At 44.0% G+C, this 20,444-nt stretch overlaps 1 protein-coding gene across 1 annotated transcript in view; it reads right to left on the bottom strand.

Moving 5' to 3' along the window:
• LOC137310661 (transmembrane protein 41A-like) overlaps positions 1-18,789 on the bottom strand; it is a 42,289-nt gene extending 23,500 nt beyond the window's left edge. Inside the window, exons 1-2 of the mRNA XM_067978363.1 lie at positions 18,552-18,789; positions 1,092-1,245 (exon numbers count right to left, since the gene is read on the bottom strand). Of these exons, the coding sequence (XP_067834464.1) occupies positions 1,092-1,245; positions 18,552-18,682 (285 nt within the window). The 5' untranslated portion in view covers positions 18,683-18,789. The remainder of the gene's footprint in view (positions 1-1,091; positions 1,246-18,551) is intronic.
• Between the last annotated feature and the right edge of the window lie 1,655 nt (positions 18,790-20,444).

Here is a 20,444-nt window from a genome sequence, read left to right as displayed (position 1 = left end):
TAGTCACCTCTTCAAAAAATTCAATCAGGTTTGTCAGGCACGACCTACCTTTCACAAATCCATGCTGGCTCTCTCTGATTAATTGAAAATTCTCGAGGTGTTCAGTCACCCTATCCTTAATTATAGACTCCAGCATTTTCCCCACAACAGATGTTAGGCTAACTGGTCTATAATTCCCTGGTTTCCCTCTCTCTCCTTTCTTAAAAAGCAGAGTGACATGTGCAATTTTCCAATCGAGAGGGACAGTTCCTGAATCTAGAGAACTTTGAAAGATTATGATTCATAATTTTGAACACCTCGCTCAGATCTCCTCTTAACCTTCTCTGTTCTAATGAAGAGATCCCCAGCTTCTCTAGTCTCTCCAAGGAGAGGAAACTGGAATTTGGACTCTGGAGACGCATTGGAGAAAGTGCAAAAAAGATTTACTAGGATGATACCAGAACTGAGAGGATATACCTATCAGGAAAGATTGAACAGGCTGGAGCTCTTTTCTCTAGAAAAGGGAAGACTGAGGGGTGACCTGATAGAGGTCTTTAAGATTATGAAACTTTGATAGGGAAACATCTTCCCTATGTCTACCACTTGTGTGGGAGTCCAAAACTAGAGGTCGTAAATATAAGATAGTCACTAATAAATCCAATATGGAATTCAGGAGAAACTTCTTTACCCAGAGAGTGGTGAGAATGTGGAACTCGCTACCACATGGAGTGGATGAGATGAATAGCATGGATGCATTTAAGGGAAAGCTAGATAGGTACATGAGGGAGAAAGGAATAGAAGGATATGCTGATAGGGTTAGATGGAGTAGAGTGGGAGGAGGCTCATGTGGAGCATAAACATTGGCATAAGCCAGTTGGCCTGAATGGCCGGTTTCTGTGCTGTAAATTTGATGTAATTCTATGTAATATAACTAGTATTGTGATCACAATGCAGTCTCGCAGTTTTTTTTCTGGAACAGTAACAGCCTCAAGCCGTACCTTTTTTTAACGTTGCCAACATGTTTCATGATTCATTCTCTGGAAGTTATTCACATTTACACACTTAAAAAAAGCAACGCACAGCTGCCCGGGCCATTAGTACTCAATACTTGCCAGGAAGGACGAGCCAGGGATTGCAAAAGTCTGTTTGTAGAGGTATGCACTGCAGTAGAGCAGCAATACATAACCAGCGTGCTGAGCTCTGTATGAATGCAGCAAGCCAGCAATCGCTCGGAGCTCTTCCAGGTCAGATGGAAATGTCAGTGACCTGCAGAAAGCAAAATAAAAAGAGTGAGATCATCACCGAATAACTAGACTACAGTCGAATCAGATTCATATACAAGTGATCCATGTGTAAACTAACCCAAGCAACCTCATGCAATTCATTATGGGAACTGTTTAATTTTTGCAAGTCTTTTTTTAAAATTCAGAAACAAAGGTGAAGGGTAAAGTCCAGAAAACCATCTAGGTTGAAAACAGGTAAATTAGGAAGTAGAGATCAGGTGACACCAAGCTTGAATTTTAAGGTGTGTGCATTATATTGATTGAGGTGAGGAGTACCAAAGTTCTGAAGTCCTGGGAAAGAATAGGTTTCCCAGCCTACTTCAAGCCTATTAGACCAATATCAATAATGGACTAAATCATGGAATATATTCAAAGGAGTATTTGTATAACCGTGGCTTAATGGGGACGATCTAGCCTCAGAAACTTCCTCCCTTTCTTTGAAAATGCTACAGATGAAGTCAGTAGCAACACTCCCTCTCAATTTATTTGGACTTTCAGAAAACTTTCGACAAAGTTCCACACAAAATACTTCTTATTAAACTAAAACCAATAGGAATCCAAGATAAAAACATGCAATTGGATAAGAAACTGGTTTTAAAAAAAGGAAAATGAAAGAACAGAGCATTTTGGATGAGAAGTTAAACCTGCCTGTTCAGGTGGCTATAAAAGATCCTGTGGCACTATTCAAAGAACTAGGGAGTTCTCCCTATATCCTGGTAAAATATTCACCCCTTAACTAACATCAGCAAAACAGATCAACTGATCATTTACCTCATTTGTTGTTTGAGGACCTTGCTGTGTGCAAATTGGTTGTTGTGTTTGCCTACATAACAACAGTGACTGCACTTCAAAAACAAAAGTAATTAATTGTCTGTAAAGCACTTTAGGATGTATGGAAGATGTGAGAGGCGCCATATAAATGGAAGTTCTTTCTCTCTTTGCTCATGAGAGGGATAATGTCGGACCTGGGAGAGGGGGGGTGGTGTGTGTTGAGTGCAGTCCCACACCAGTTAATGCTTAGACCTGTGTTTATGATACGAACACAAAATGCTCATCAATCTCAATTTTTCTGCTGCATGTTTTTATCTTGGATTCCTATTGGTTTTAGTTTAGTAAGAAGTATTTTGTGTGGAACTTTGTCAAAGTTTTTCTGAAAGTCCAAATAAATTGAGAGGGAGTGTTGCTACTGACTTCATCTGTAGCATTTTCAAAGAAAGGGAGGAAGTTTCAGAGGATAGATCTTCCCCATTAAACCACTGTTATACAAATACTCCTTTGAATATATTCCATGATTTTGTCCATTATTGATATTAGGCTAACAGGCTAGTAGAAATAGTGGATACAGCCAAAGATTTGCAAAAGAATTTATAGTATGAACACACTTTATCAGATTCTGGTCGGCTGAAACTTCAAATTTCATAGAATCATAGGAATTTTGGTGAAGGAAGGCAGCTATTCTTGTATGCCTGTGTTAGCTCCTCCCCTGGAGCTATCTATTCTAATCCATTTCTCTGCTCTTTCCCTGCACCCTTTAATGTTTTTTGTAAAGTGTTTATCTAATTCCCTCTCCAGTTTAAGATTAAGACCTTCAATCCCCTGTGCTAAATCAATCCTTCTAAACTCCCCCTTTATGCTTTCAATGCTAATCCTCACTTTATGCCCTCATTGCCGGTGTACTAATCAGCAGAAACAGTCTTTTACCTTTCACTTTCTTGAGTTGCTCTTCGACCTTCTCTGCTCCACGGACGCAGACCCAGTTTTAAAGTCCTTATAATTATCACCTCTCATCTCTGCTATCATTGCACTTTTTCCATGACTCCCTTTATTTCTATATGTTATCTAAAACTGGTTATAATACTTCACACAGATTCTGGTGAATGTATGTCCAGTCAAATCATCATCTTGTACAGATGTATGATCAAATCATCACCTCCTTCCTTTTCATATCCAATGCTCCCATGTATAAAATCTAGAATTCCATTTGCCCTTAAAGCTTTTAAAAATCTGTGTGTTTATACTCTTAGATCTCTCTTTTTATCCCCTCCCTGAGAATATTACTATTGCTTGTTCTTATTTCCCAAAATGTAATTCGCATTGATTTACATTGAATTACATTTGCCACTTACCTGCCCAATCCCCTAATTTATCCACATCCTTCTGTAAGCTATCACATTCTTCCTCTCAGTTTGCTATACCCCTTAATTTGGAATAGTCAATACATATTGATTATTACAGAATCATACAGCACAGAAGGAGGGCATTTGGCCCGTCGTGGCAGCTCTTTGAAAGAACTATCCAGATAATTCCATTACTCTGCTCTTTCCCCATAGCCCTGCAAATTTTTCCCCTTCAATTATTTATCCAGTCCCCTTTTGAAAGTTACTAGTGAATCTGCTTCCACCACCCTTTCAGGTAGTGCACTCCAGATCATTACAACTCGCTGTGCAAAAAATCTGGTTCTTTTGCCAATTATCTTAAATCAGTGTCCTCTGGTTACCGACCCTTCTGCCACTGGAAAGAGTTTCTCCTTACTTACTCTATCAAAACCCTTCATAATTTTGAACCCCTCTATTAAATCTCCCCATAACCTTCTCTACTCTGAGGAGGACAACCCCAGCTTCTCTAGTCTCTCCACATAACTGAAGTCCCTCATCCCTGGAACCATTCTAGTAAATCTCCTCTGCACCTTTTCTAAGGCCTTGACATCCTTCCTAAAGTGTGATGCCCAAAATTGGACACAATACTCCGAATGGGGTGTAACCAGTGATTTATAAAGGTCTAGCATAACATTCTTGCTTTTGTACCCTATGTCTATGTTTCTAAGCCCAAGGATCCCGTATGCTTTTTTAACCGCTTTCTCAACCTGCCCTGTCACCTTCAAAGCTTTGTGTAAATACACCCCGGGTTCTCTGTTCCTGCACCACCTTCAGAATTGTTCCATTCAGTTTATATATCCTCTCTATGGAAGGAAAGAAAGAAAGGACTTGCATTTCTATAGGACCTTTCACGTCCTCAGGACATCCCAAAGCGCTTCACAGCCAATGAAGTACTTTTGAAGTATAGTCACTGTAGTAATGTAGGAAACACGGCAGTCAATTTGCGCACAGCAAGGACCCACAAACAGCAATGCGATAACGACCAGATAATCTGTTTTTTTTAGGTGTTAGTTGAGGGATGAATATTGACCAGGACACCGGGGAGAACTCCACTGCTTTTAGAATAGAATAGAATAGAATAGAAGTTTACAACATGGAAACAGGCCCTTCGGCCCAACATGTCCATGTCGCCCAGTTTATACCACTAAGCTAGTCCCAGTTGCCTGCACTTGGCCCATATCCCTCTATACCCATCTTACCCATGTAACTGTCCAAATGCTTTTTAAAAGACAAAATTGTACCCGCCTCTACTACTGCCTCTGGCAGCTCGTTCCATACACTCACCACCCTTTGAGTGAAAAAATTGCCCCTCTGGACACTTTTGTATCTCTCCCCTCTCACCTTAAATCTATGCCCCCTCGTTATAGAGTCCCCTACCTTTGGGAAAAGATTTTGACTATCTACCTTATCTATGCCCCTCATTATTTTATAGACTTCTATAAGATCACCCCTAAACCTCCTACTCTCCAGGGAAAAAAGTCTCAGTCTATCCAACCTCTCCCTATAAGTCAAACCATCAAGTCCCGGTAGCATCCTAGTAAATCTTTTCTGCACTCTTTCTAGTTTAATAATATCCTTTCTATAATAGGGTGACCAGAACTGTACACAGTATTCCAAGTGTGGCCTAACTAATGTCTTGTACAACTTCAACAAGACATCCCAACTCCTGTATTCAATGTTCTGAACAATGAAACCAAGCATGCTGAATGCCTTCTTCACCACCCTATCCACCTGTGACTCCACTTTCAAGGAGCTATGAACCTGTACTCCTAGATCTCTTTGTTCTATAACTCTCCCCAACGCCCTACCATTAACGGAGTAGGTCCTGGCCCGATTCGATCGACCAAAATGCATCACCTCACATTTATCTAAATTAAACTCCATCTGCCATTCATCGGCCCACTGGCCCAATTTATCAAGATCCCGTTGCAATCCCAGATAACCTTCTTCACTGTCCACAATGCCACCAATCTTGGTGTCATCTGCAAACTTACTAACCATGCCTCCTAAATTCTCATCCAAATCATTAATATAAATAACAAATAACAGTGGACCCAGCACCGATCCCTGAGGCACACCGCTGGTCACAGGCCTCCAGTTTGAAAAACAACCCTCTACAACCACCCTCTGTCTTCTGTCGTCAATCCAATTTTGTATCCAATTGGCTACCTCACCTTGGATCCCGTGAGATTTAACCTTATGTAACCTTCTTCAAAACAGTGCCGTAGGATCTTTAACGTCCACCCGTGAGGGCAGACAGGGCCTTGGTTTAACGTCTCATCCGAAAGACAGTACCTCAGACAGAGAAGCACTCCCTCAGTGCTGCACTGAAGTGTCAGCCTAGATTTTATGCTCAAGTCCCTAGAGTGGGACTTGAACCCACAACCTTCTGACTCAGAGGCAAAAGTGCTACCAACTGAGCCACAGCTGACACCAGGGATATACACATAGAGAGGAAGAGACAGATGTCTAGGACAGGCCGATAGCTACACCTTGCTAATGCAAGAATCACCCACCTACTCCTACTCTCTGCCTTCTCTCCTTCAGCCATCCCTTTATTCATACTTTTACTACTTTGCCTTTAACACCTTAATGAACCTTAATCTTTGCAACTCTACTGCACCTGGAAACTCCAGATTCAATGAGGGGCTTCCCAGCCCTGATGCCTCACCCTCCTGCAATACACTAGATTCAACTGGTTGAGTCTGTCCTCAAGAGTTATACTGCAAGAGGGTTAGGCACTTCACGTTAGGGTGGCTGATCGGCCTTCATAAGAAACGGAGTTTCTATAGGCCAGAGTTCAGTACTTTTCAGCTCTAGGGCTACTGAATTTCCACCCTGCTGAACCCATGTCAGTTCCGATTAATAGGGTGAGGTTGTACTGTAATTGGACAGACAAATAAAATTTAACACTGATAATACTTTGCTAAGGGTTTACAATGCATTGGTCAGACCAAACAACTCGTACTTAAAGAAAGAATGAGTGTAGTAACTCACATTTCACAACTTCAGGATGTCCCAAAGCAGTTTACAGCCAATGAAGTACTTTTGAAGTGTAGTCACTGTTGTAACACTGGAATATAGTGCATTTAGCCTAGTAAACATCTCAAGACGCTTCACAGAGGAGAAATGAATGCCAAGCAGTAACAGAGAAGTTAAGAGAGATAACCAAAGGCTCAGTTTGAAGAAGAAACTAGGCAGACAAGTTTAGAGAGGATGGGCTAAAACTGCTGAAGGCTCTGCCTCAGATGATGGAGGTCAGAGTTGGAGAACCAAAACACATGGGCTGGGGGAGACTGAAGTAGTGGGGTGGGAGAGGGAGGCCATGGAAAGATTTGTAAACAACGGTGGTTTTGAATTCAACGCATTTAAGGAAAAGAAACCAGTGGAGTCAGCAAGGACAAGAGTGATGGGAGAGTTGGACAGGACTACCTTTTCAGAGAAGGAAAACAAGACAGTCCCAGAGCAAATGCACTGGGCTTGTTGAAAACATTAGAGGAGGGCAAGCTCTACAGTCTAGAAAGTAGTTAGTGATGGAGGGACCTCAATGTATGTAAAATATTAAGTTGTATGGATACGATAAATCCAAATTATTGTTTCAATTAAGGAAATTGGGACCAGAAGACATATAGAGAAATTAGTGAAAAGTAAATTTAAAGTGGATATTAGGGAGAGCCCTTTTACTCAGAGTGAGAAATGTTTAGAATGGTCAGTCAGATTAGCACTGATAAAGATACTGCCACACGCAATGTCCAGGGGGTAAAAGCACATAGAAACATAGAAAATAGGAGCAGGAGTAGGCCATTCGGCCCTTCGAGCCTGCTCCGCCATTCAATATGATCATGGCTGATCCTCTATCTCAATACCATATTCTCGCACTCTCCCCATACCCCTTGATGCCTTTTGTGTCTAGAAATCTATCTAGATCCTTCTTAAATATATTCAGTGACTTGGCCTCCACAGCTTTCTGTGGTAGAGAATTCCACAGGTTCACCACCCTCTGAGTGAAGAAATTTCTCCTCATCTCAGTCCTAAATGTCCGATCCCATATCCTGAGACTGTGTCCCCTCATTCTGGAACCCCCAGCCAGGGGAAACATCCTCCCTGCATCCAGTCTGTCGAGCCCTGTCAGAATTTTGTACGTTTCAATGAGATCCCCTCTCATTCTTCTAAACTCGAGTGAATACAGGCCGAGTCAACCCAATCTCTCCTCATACGACAGTCCTGCCATCCCAGGAATCAGTCTGGTGAACCTTCGCTGCACTCCCTCTATGGCAAGTATATCCTTTCTTAGGTAAGGAGACCAAATACTCCAGGTGTGGTCTCACCAAGGCCCTGTATAACTGCAGTAAGACATCCTTGCTCCTGACTCAAATCCTCTTGCAATGAAGGCCAACATACCATTTGCACTGCCCCATATAGCACTGAGCCATGCAACTCAAAGTCCCAGGTTCAATTCCTGGTCAGCGTAGCAGCTGGGCTTTAGCATTAGTCTGTACAAGATTACAGCCTTTGTTTGTTCTAGACACATTAGAAGAGTCAGGCCCGAACCCAGACAACAGATTTCACAACCAATAACTACAAGCCACACAAAGACCAACAAGATGTGAACATTCAAGGCATTACAGAATGATCCTGTCTCTTTATGCAGTTTCAAATATATCTTTGGAGTTTTCCAACACTACTTGACAACTTAGGTATTAGAAAAATGGAGTTGACGTGCCCGTTTTCCAAAATAAAACCTAAAAGGACTGCAGAGAGGGGAGTGTAGTATAACCTTGCACTGAAAGTCAGCACCCAGCTCAGCGCTGAAAACAGGAGGGTGCTTGACCCACAAGGGAGGGGGAAGAGCCTGATTCCCAGGCTTTTACATGATTCACTGTCATTTTTGGCCACCTCAATGCTCCAAAAATGAGTGGAGATCACGTGAAGACTGAATTCATCCGAGTACACAGGAATACTATGGTCATTTAAGAATAAAATAGCTTTACCACACAAATTTAAATTCATTTTCAATAATGAATTCATTTGTGAGCAAAAGACATGTTGACCACAGGGCACTGGAGTTGGTAATTAATTCCTGGGATGAGTGACGCAAAACAAAAGTGAAACATGTTCTGATTAAGTGGTGCACTAATATGTGAGCAAGGTGGCATTAACATATCGAATACAAAAAGCAGCATCGACGTTGTGTTGTTTCCAGAACAGTTTAAAGAGGCATGATCTTCATGCCAGTGTTATACAGCAACAGACCTGTGTCCATCAGTACAGCACCCTAGTGTTATACAGCAACAGACCTGTACCTGCCAGTACTGTACTCCAGTGTTATACAATGAGACCTGTACCCACCAGTACTGTACCCCAGTGTTATACAATGAGACTTGTACCCACCAGTACTGTACCCCAGTGTTATACAATGAGACCTGTACCCACCAGTACTGTACCCCAGTGTTATACAATGAGACCTGTACTTACCAGTACTGTACTCCAGTGTTATACAATGAGACCTGTACCCACCAGTACTGTACTCCAGTGTTATACAATGAGACCTGTACCCACCAGTACTGTACCCCAGTGTTGTACAGCAACAGACCTGTACTTACCAGTACTGTGCTCCAGTGTTATACAATGAGACCTGTACCCACCAGTACTGTACCCCAGTGTTATACAGTGACAGACCTGTACCCCCCAGTACTGTACCCCAGTGTTATACAGTGACAGACCTGTGCCCACCAGTACTGTACTCCAGTGTTATACAGTGACAGACCTGTGCCCACCAGTACTGTACCCCAGTGTTATACAGTGACAGACCTGTGCCCACCAGTACTGTACTCCAGTGTTATACAGCAACAGACCTGTGCCCACCAGTACTGTACTCCAGTGTTATACAATGAGACCTGTACCCACCAGTACTGTACCCCAGTGTTATACAGTGACAGACCTGTACCCACCAGTACTGTACCCCAGTGTTATACAGTGACAGACCTGTGCCCACCAGTACTGTACTCCAGTGTTATACAATGAGACCTGTACCCACCAGTACTGTACCCCAGTGTTATACAGTGACAGACCTGTACCCACCAGTACTGTAACCCAGTGTTATACAATGAGACCTGTACCCACCAGTACTGTACCCCAGTGTTATACAGTGACAGACCTGTACCCACCAGTACTGTAACCCAGTGTTATACAATGAGACTGTACCCACCAGTACTGTATCCCAGTGTTATACTGTGACAGACCTGTACCCACCAGTACTGTACCCCAGTATGAAGGAGAGGGTTAACTTTGCCCATTTGGACATTATAAGTTTAAAATTGCAAAGGCAGCAATTTGCAGAAACTTCGAGATGCTTCAGTTTTCAATAATTGATAAGAACGAAAGCAATAATGTGCAGAAGCTTCAAACAGGCCTTTGGTTCCCAAAACAACTGACTTGGAAAAACAGTGCTGAAACAGTTAGAAATCCTTGGGAAGGACAACTAAAACTATTGCACCTGGGTTCACACAGACAAGAAACTACAGCAGGTTTCACAGGTTGGAAAGGCTGCAGCTGGGTTCACAAGGTTTTGAGTGGCCCAGCCAACCATCCATCATTAATGCAACAGTGGGTGAGTGGCCAAAATGGGTCTTTTGCTCACACCACAACTGCCAAAAATCATATAAAAATGGGACATCATGGCAGCTTCTTTACTGCAGTCAGAGGAGCATTAAGAAGTGCACCTACAGGAAGGTCCAAGAAGCAGCAGCTCAAGAGCTACGAGAGAGCTGATCACTCTAACTGCCTTGATGTTGAAATCCTTGGTTTTTAAGGTTGTATGTATTGCTTGATGTAAATTGTTTAAATCATGAAATAATCACTTTGATTAACAAAACTACCATGTACGTGACTTTCCTTGACTGACTACTCTCCAGGTTCACAAATCATTGGATGATCTGTATCCCTACAGGAAGTGGCGCCTGAATACAGGGACCTGACGTAGTCAGACAAAGAAAGAGTAAAATCCTGCGTCCAATGAGCTAGCAGAAACAGGGTTTTCTGGGCAGAAGCGTAGGAGGGTATAACGGGTAGAGTAAAATACAGTATCCAACGTCCTAGCAGAAACAGGGTTTTCTGGGCAGAGGTGTAGGAGAGTATAATAGGAATGGTAAAATACAGTGTCCAACGTCCTAGCAGAAACAGGGTTTTCTGGGCAGAGGCGGGTGGAATATAGAAGCAGCAATTCAAGAATACATAGCAAAGGCATTACCAAGGAGAGACCCCTTCAAAGCATACGATAATAGATGGATACATATGATAGAAGAGCAGCCAAAAATTAAAGAAACAGGCTAAAGCCGAATGGCTACTTGCCTTCAGCAAACAAAAAGATAGTGATGAGAAGTAAAAGCAAGGGTTAGTAACAGAGGTAGCTAATCTAAAGAGGGAACTGGAAGAGGTAAAGGAACAATTGGGGAAGACATTGGATAATTACACAAATTGGGGTTGTATTCTGTAGAGTTTCGAAGGTTAAGGGGTGATCTGATCGAAGTTTATAAAATATTAAGGAGAACAGATAGGGTGGATAGAGAGAAACTATTTCCGCTGGTTGGGGATTCTAGGACTAGGGGGCACAGTCTAAAAAATAGAGCCAGACCTTTCAGGAGTGAGATTAGGAAACATTTCTACACACAAAGGGTGGTAGAAGTTTGGAACTCTCTTCCGCAAACGACAATTGATGCTAGCTCAATTGCTAAATTTAAATCTGAGATAGATAGCTTTTTGGCAACCAAAGGTATTAAGGGATATGGGCCAAAGGCAGGTATATGGAGTTAGATCACAGATCAGCCATGATCTTTTCAAATGGCAGAGCAGGCTCAAGGGGCTGAATGGCCTACTCCTGTTCCTATGTTCCTATTGGAAAGAAAGATGGTCAGAATAGTGAAAGATGTATCAAGACCCTAGAAGGCCATGTAGAGTACTTCCAGAGTCAAGTCCTGATTAAGGAAAGTAATCTGACCCGAAATCAGGCAGCCCCACAAGAGTTAGAAAAAACTGAGAAAAGTAGAGACACAAAGGGAGGATTTGATGGCAGCCTGACAAAAAGTCTTCCCTATATGAGATTTTAAATCAGTACAAAATTGAATTAAGTAGGAAACATTGAAAATGGGTTTAAGTGAAAAAGGATAAATTAGTCATTGATGAAATAAAGGTGGCGAAAGGGAGAGAGTTACAAGCTACTGCATGTATTCTTTTGTTTTCAGTATATTGTCTCTTAAAAAGCCTGGGAGAGTGTTTTCTTTTCACTGTTGCGGGCTATGCCCCCTTTCAAGCTTGTTTTGTGTTTCTTCCTTTCGTGTACTGTAATTTAGTGGGTATTTCTAAGCACATGCTATTTTGATAATTATATCTGTTCTGTCTTGTGTTTAATTTTGATACTGCTGAATTAAATTAACTAACTATTAAATTGCGAAAACCAAACTTTTATTGTAGCCACAGTGAAATTCTGGTTATTTTAAATTATGTAAGTCTCTAAGTCCGGGCATGAGCTTATCACATATGAAAATTGGCATTTTTAATTTCTTAAATGCTTAATGATTTGAAGTAAAAATGGAGTGAATGTCAGGTGAACTGATGTGTTCAAATTTTGGGCTATTTGAGGTGATTCTATTTGTTTAATTATCTCGGTTATACTGGAATGTGACAGCTGTTAGCAAATTGACAGCACCCTTTGATCCTCTGATTGACTGTGATCAGAAAATAAAAGTGATCCGAAAAAAAGAATGATTAAAGGATCTCCTATCTCTACAACAACAATCTGGACATAACTTATAGTTGGACTGACTATCTAAGAGTCAATAACATTTTGGACACCTCTTAAATAAATGCCAACGGTTTTAACAACAATTGGAAGTTTTATCTGAAACATTTTAGATAAAGAGGCCGAGCACAACCTACTCTTTTTAAAATGAGATGAATAAACTGAAATGCTGTCTTCCTGACAAGACTGTTTCAAATTAATAGTGATGTTACTGATGATTTCTGCTTGTTTTAATAGATTTTATTATCCAGAATTTAATTATGTGCAAGCTATCACTGTTTTAACAGCACAAAGACTTTCTGGAAAAAAATTCAATCTGAACTTCTTCAAAGCACTTTGTTTTAATTGGATTACAACTAAAAACTGCTTTTGCTTTATACAGTTTAAATTAAAGACGTCTGATCTTGTTTTAAATCAATTCAAACGTTTACAAAGCACTGTTTTCTTAATTTTCTTAATTTGGTTACGATGCCTTCTACTGTGATTGACTCCTCCCTCACCCCGAAGGTTTTGACAAGCAAGAACTAAGTAACCTTTACTTCTGCATTGATAAAGTTAATTACTTTTTGAGCTTCCAGCATTTCAATCTGCTGAATCACAGCTTTCTTAGTGGAAAGAGCAGTCACTGTACAAACAGTTTCATCGTCCCTTAATTAAAACCAATAAGTATGATTTTACATGGAGGAGGGAAGGAAGTGGGAGATAACTGGACGCGGAACCCGGAAATAAATTTGGTGGGTCGCAATCTGCAATCGCGTACTTAATGAGAACCACCATCGGGGAGCGGGGAGGCCGATCGAGGGGGTCCTATCATGCCAAGTGAGCATGTTGGGCCTGGATGAAGCACTCCTGCTCTTCTGAGCCTACAAGCAGTGCAATAAAAGCACTCACCTCGTGGATCCAGCCCTTCCTGCCTGCTGTGAATCAGAAGCGATGGGGAACCCAAACAGGTGAGGTTAAATTTGTTTTACATTTCTAATACACAAAAAGTTAAGTGCCTCAACTATCACAATGAGGTACATTGCCCCTTTAACTATCGGCCCACTGGCTTTAAGCGGGGATGGGACTTCCGGGCTTCTGTTGCACGCACGCATCCTAACACGTCTGAGTTAAACCCAGAAGTGGGCACATTGGAGCCGGGATGCGGTCCCGCTGAAGAATTCAACTATTTTTATTACCCACCCACCCCTAACTCACCCGTTCTTGGGGGTTAAAATTGATGAGTTCCAAAAGAGAGAGAGAGAGAGAGAGAGAAACCTTGGGAGACAGGACTGAGAAGCTAGGTAGTCTCTCCCATGTTTATCGGGACATATTTTTCTGGATTGGTTATGGTCAAAGAGATTATTCTTTGAAATTTAGTGCTACGGTCGCAAGTCAAGCAGATAAAAAATTTTAAGTTTCTTAATTTAAGTGGATATTTCCCCAAAGTGATAGAAGGAAATCATGAATTGACAAATTAACCCCTTGGGCTCTCAAAAAGAGCCATATTAGATTTTCTGTTTATCTTTTCCCTGGTTTTCGGGACCGCAAAAGTGTTGGTGCAGGAAGCGGTGTTGAGAATTTAAGGCCTTATCTGTAGACAGCGTGGTGACGATTTGGATTAAGACTTTGCCTCTCAAAGGCTCGTCTTTAACCCATTCAGGATTACATGTTATTTTCCGAGACAGACTGCTCGGGGGGGGGGGGCGGGGGGTGGTGTATGGGAGTATGTAAAACCACCAATCCTGGGCAGAATTTGTTTGTGAAATTTAAATTGATTAGATAAATTGATTTGAGTTGCTCTTCAAGCACTTAAGAAGGGAAAATTTACCTGAAGTTTAACGGCATAATCAAATCTTAAGTCTAAATGGTTCCTGCCCAACTGACGAGTCCTATCAGCCCAACAATACTGCTTTCTGACATTAGGATAATTCTGAAACGATAAAATGGACTCAAGCACAATTTAATGGGATATTTTGGGAAATAAAAAGCAGTCCAAGAAGAGTTTGAGTAAAATTAAAAAATGTATTGAGATATTGGACCAAACTGTAAATATTGTATTGGGCAGTAAAGTTTCTCCATGGCTCATGAATGAGATGAAATGGTTAACTGATAGCTTTCTCTCGGAGATGTTTGTGTCCTTGCCTATACTGAACAAAGAGAAAACTGCATTTGATAGTCTGGCCACTACCCGAGATATCGGGACCATGCAGGGGGAGATGAAATGGTTAATGTGGCTTAGGAGAGTGAGAAAATCTTTTAACCAAGGGACGTAGCCAAATGGATAGGTATCGGGGCTACTGCAGGAACTTCAGCATGGAATAGGTTAGATATTGACTCAATGTGGGAACACGATGAATCGATGCGGAAACAACTGAAGGGTATTTTAAAAGGCATGAATAAGGGGGATAGAGATCTCATATATGAAACCGAACAGGGTGCAGTATCAACAGTCGAAATAACGAAAGGCTTGGAGCAAATAATGGCTGGGGTAAATGACAATCAATCGAAGTAATCGGGGGTATAAGGACCAGAACGTATCCAAAGCCATCACATGAAGCATGTATGGGGGTTTTGTATTAAATGAGATACAGCAAGGGTTGAACGATATTGAAAATAACAAGATACCAAAATGGGTTACTGATAAACATTTAAGGGAGTGATAAACGGCAGACTATGGCCTATGTATGGCTAGAAGATCTGGAACAATATATCTGGTCCAAAAACCATGAAATACCACAATAGGAAAAATGGTTCTCCCAATATTAATAGCTGTGCCTCAAATACGAGACAAGCCAAGGGAAGTATTTAGCATAATCAGTGGGTCGCTTGAGGGGGATACTTTTAAAGGACCCACCATCTTTCCCAAACATCTGATAAAGGTACACAAAGAGGAATAGAACGGGGTGGACCTGTCCTGTTGAAGACTGGTGTCAGGGAGCTGGATCTGTTGATGTGACAAACTCCAGTGGAATATGTCCACCTGAGGGTTCACCCTGAGAGATGAGGACCCTGAATGCCTGGTTAGAGTTATCAATGGGTCGGTTGGTACCCACGTGGCCTATCAAGATCCGATGTCAACTACTAGTGACGTTAAAATCAGGCATGGCACCACCATCTGCCCTGTCACTTATTCCCCCTTCTTCCTCACACTCACGGAAATTACTCAGGTTGGGGGACATACTCTCATGCCAACGTAACGGAGGTTCACATTAATCTCACACTACAGGGGGAGGCATTGCAAGCTGTAGTACCCTTTGGTCATCCTATTCCTCCACTGTCATTGAATCTTAAGTCCATACTGGCATGATCACATGCCTCACTTCACCAACTGGTGAAGATGAAACAAGCTAATGTGCTTGTAGAACAAAAGATACAAAAGCTAGGAGATTGTGAATGGTGGGAAATGGTCTATAATATTGGGCAACACCCATGGGTTAGAATAATTAGTATGGCTTTAATCTGTACACAATGTATTCTGATGTTTGTTATGATAATTTGCATATGTGTAATGAGATGATTAATCCGAAAACATGACACGGAAATATTCTTTTTGCATATGTCACGGCAAACCCGTCCTAAACGGGAACATGAACCAATCATTTAAAAAAAACTAACAACCAAGGACAATGCTCAAAGTATATGAAGTGAATCAGTCAGAAGATCTGACAGATTCACTTGAGGAGGGACTGAAGGAAGGGGTTAACTTTGCCCCTTTGGGCATTACAATGAAGGAAAGGGTTAACTTTGCCCCTTCTGCCATTACATTTGGATGTTATAAGGTTAAACCGGCAAAGGCAGCAATGTGCAGAATCTTCAAGAAGCTTTGGTTCTCAACAACTGATAAGAACAAAAGCAATAATGTGCAGAAGCTTCGAGAGGCTTCAAACAAGCCTTTGGTTCTCAAAACAACTGACTTGGAAAAACAGTGCTGAAACAGTTAGAAACCCTTGGGAAGGACAACTAAAACTATTGTACCTGGGTGCACACAAACAAGAAGCTACAGCAGGTTTCACATGGTGGAAAGGCTGCACCTGGGTTCACAAGGTTTTGAGTGGCCCAGCCAACCATCCAACAGTGGGTGAGTGGCCAAAATGGGAATTTTAACTATTGCTCATATCACAACTGCTAAAAATCATATAAAAATGGGGCATTGTGGCAGCTTCTTTACTGCAGTCGGAGGAGCATTAAGAAGCTTCACCTACAAGAAGGTCCGAGAAGAAGTAGCAGCTCAAGAGGTGATCACTCTAACTGCCTTGGTGCTGAAATCCTTGGCTTTTACTGTAGTATGTTATGCTTGATGTAAATTGTTTAATTCATTAATCACTTTGATTCTCAAAACTATCGTGTACATGTGACTTTCTTTGACTGACATACGTCCTGGTTCATGAATCACTGGAACATCTATATTCCTACAAGTGTTATACAGTGACAGATCTGTACCCACCAGTACTGTACCCCAGTGTTATACAGTGACAGATTTGTACCCACCAGTACTGTACCCGTGTTATACAGTGACAGATCTGTACCCACCAGTACTGTACCCCAGTGTTATACAGTGACAGACCTGTACCCACCAGTACTGTACCCCAGTGTTATACAGTGACAGACCTGTACCCACCAGTACTGTACCCGTGTTATACAGTGACAGATCTGTACCCACCAGTACTGTACCCGTGTTATAGTGACAGATCTGTACCCACCAGTACTGTACCCCAGTGTTATACAGTGACAGACCTGTACCCACCAGTACTGTACCCCAGTGTTATACAGTGACAGATCTGTACCCACCAGTACTGTACCCGTGTTATAGTGACAGATCTGTACCCACCAGTACTGTATCCCAGTGTTATACAGTGACAGACCTGTACCCACCAGTACTGTACCCCAGTGTTATACAGTGACAGATCTGTACCCACCAGTACTGTACCCCAGTGTTATACAGTGACAGATCTGTACCCACCAGTACTGTACCCGTGTTATACAGTGACAGATCTGTACCCACCAGTACTGTACCCCAGTGTTATACAGTGACAGATCTATACACCAATGCTGCACTCTAGTGTTATGCTGTCTCCAGACATAACCGAAGTTTGGAAGGACAAAGTCTATGAACTAATTGTCCAGTTGGCATCTTTCAGTTCAAGGGATCAAAGTACAAAAATGTTCACACGCTTATAATTACATTTTACTGAAGTTGTAGTGAAAACCTTGTTTATAACCAAAAATACTTTTTGCATAAATGCAGTGCCCTTACTTCTTTCTGGTGACTTTACTGTGGGGAGAAAATAAAAACAACTGCAAATGCTGGAAATACACTTTAGGTCCATCAGCACCTGAAATGAGAAACGGCAAGTTCTAACGAAGGGTCTTTACCCAAAACATTAAAACTTTCTTTTTTCAGACACTGATGGACCGGCCGTGTTTTACCAGCATTCTATGATTGTAACACCATAATTGTTAGATTTTGTTCCCCAGGGTAAATATACTCCTGGGGTAACTCTGGTTTAAACAGTTCCAGCAATGAGATGTGAGAAATGGGAGTATGCGCCCTGGCTGACAGCTCCCTCGTATTTTTGAAAAGCAATATAATCCAAATAAATCTGTGTTGGGTGTCATTAGAAATATTAGAAAAATATATACTTAATACAAAATTATTGAGGGAAATGTGTAACTTTCTTTCCCAGCACCTCAAAAGGTGTGGAACACCATAACTCCCTTCCCTGCAAACGGCAGCCTTTTAAATCAAGTTTGGTGACACCTAACCAGTGGGTGACTCTGTGGGTAGCACTCTCGTCAGAAGGTTCAAGTCCCACTCCAGAGATTTGAGCACAAAATCTAGGCTGACACTCGTGTGCGGTACTGAGAGAGCGCTGCACTGTCGGAGGTGCCGTCTTTCAGATGAGATGTTAAACCGGTGGACGTAAAAGATCCCCACGGCACTATTTCGAAGCAGAGCGGGGCGGTGGTTGACAGCTCATCCGAACGTGGGCACCTCCGACGGTGCAGGGCTCCCTCAGTACAGCACTGATGTCAGCCTGGATTATGTGCTCAGATCTCTGGATCTACCCCTCAAAAAGACATCCTAAAAACAGCTGATCTGGTCACTGTCACACTGCTGTTTGTGGGATCTTGCTGTGCGCAAATTGGCTGCCGTGTTTCCTACATCACAACAGTGACTGCACTTCAAAAATAGGGGAGGGGGAGGGGGGGTCCTGTGGATGGGGAAGGTGCGATATAAAGTGGAGCCTTATGAGGTGCTCGTTACCCTCCTCCTCTCCTACTCCAGCACCATGGCTTCTCCAGCACCGGACCCGGTCCCGGTCCCAGCGCCCCCGCCGCCCGTCCGCGGCCTACCTGCTATCCTCGATCTCCTCGTCGCTCAGCGGCCGGTGCGTTGCATGAGGCAGGTTGCTGGACAGCACGTAGAGATAGGTGGTGGCGGCGCCGAATATGAGCAGCAGGCCAACCGGAGACTTGGCCGACATGAGCCCGGGCACCCGGCGAGGGCGGCGATCACTCGAGGGCCGAGGCCGGCGGCGTCAGGCTGCGCTCCCAGCTCGAGCTCAGAGAGCGCGCTTCGCCTCGTCACCTGACCAGCAGCCCGCGACCGCCCGCGCTGTGTCGTCACAATGGGTGACCCACCCGCCAGGTAAACAAAACCGTCACCGTGGCAACCGCAGCCGGGAGGAATCGGAGGGCAACGCACGCGGCAAGCCCAGTGCCCGCTGCACAGCCCCGTATCCCGCAATCCCAGTGTCCCGTATCCCGCAATCCCAGTGCCCGCTGCACAGCCCCGTATCCCGCAATCCCAGTGTCCCGTATCCCGCAATCCCAGTGCCCGCTGCACAGCCCCGTATCCCGCAATCCCAGTGTCCCGTATCCCGCAATCCCAGTGCCCGCTGCACAGCCCCGTATCCCGCAATCCCAGTGTCCCGTATCCCGCAATCCCAGTGCCCGCTGCACAGCCCCGTATCCCGCAATCCCAGTGCCCGCTGCACAGCCCCGTATCCCGCAATCCCAGTGCCCGCTGCACAGCCCCGTATCCCGCAATCCCAGCGTCCCGTATCCCGCAATCCCAGTGCCCGCTGCACAGCCCCGTATCCCGCAATCCCAGTGCCCGCTGCACAGCCCCGTATCCCGCAATCCCAGTGTCCCGTATCCCGCAATCCCAGTGCCCGCTGCACAGCCCCGTATCCCGCAATCCCAGTGTCCCGTATCCCGCAATCCCAGTGCCCGCTGCACAGCCCCGTATCCCGCAATCCCAGTGCCCGCTGCACAGCCCCGTATCCCGCAATCCCAGTGCCCGCTGCACAGCCCCGTATCCCGCAATCCCAGCGTCCCGTATCCCGCAATCCCAGTGCCCGCTGCACAGCCCCGTATCCCGCAATCCCAGTGCCCGCTGCACAGCCCCGTATCCCGCAATCCCAGTGTCCCGTATCCCGCAATCCCAGTGCCCGCTGCACAGCCCCGTATCCCGCAATCCCAGTGTCCCGTATCCCGCAATCCCAGTGCCCGCTGCACAGCCCCGTATCCCGCAATCCCAGTGTCCCGTATCCCGCAATCCCAGTGCCCGCTGCACAGCCCCGTATCCCGCAATCCCAGTGCCCGCTGCCCAGTCCCGTACCCTGCAATCCCAGTGTCCCGTACAATCACATTCTAATCCCATAAGACCATAAGAGATAGGAGCAGGAGTAGGCCATTTGGCCCCTCGAATCTGCTCCGTCATTTAATGAGATCATGGCTGATCTGATTTTTACCTCAACTCCACTTTCCCGCCCTTTCCCCATATCCTTTGACTCCCTTGCTGATCAAAAAATTGTCCAACTCAGCCTTGAATGTATTCAATGACTCGGCCTCCACAGCTTTTTGCGGTAACGAATTCCAAAGATTCACCACCCTCTGGGAGAAGAAATTCCTCCTCATTTCCATCCCAGTGCCCCATACCACGCAATCCCAGTGCTCCGTACCCCGCAATCCCAGTGTCCCGTACCATGCAATCCCAATGTCCCATACCCCACAATCCCAGTGTCCCGTACCCCGCAATCCCAGTGTCCCATACCCCACAATCGCAGTGTCCCGCACCATGCAAGCCCAGTGTCCCGTACCATGCAATCCCAGTGTCCCGTACCCCACAATCCCAGTGTCCCGTACCCCACAATCCCAGTGTCCCGTACCCCGCAATCCCAGTGTCCCGTACCCTGCAATCCCAGTGTCCCATACTCCGCAATCCCAGTGTCCCGTACCACG

Source organism: Heptranchias perlo, unplaced genomic scaffold (assembly GCF_035084215.1).
Source record: "Heptranchias perlo isolate sHepPer1 unplaced genomic scaffold, sHepPer1.hap1 HAP1_SCAFFOLD_268, whole genome shotgun sequence".
Taxonomy (NCBI): domain Eukaryota; kingdom Metazoa; phylum Chordata; class Chondrichthyes; order Hexanchiformes; family Hexanchidae; genus Heptranchias; species Heptranchias perlo.
The sequence above is the reverse complement of the archived record's forward strand: the minus strand, read 5'-3'. Positions and strand labels throughout refer to the sequence as shown.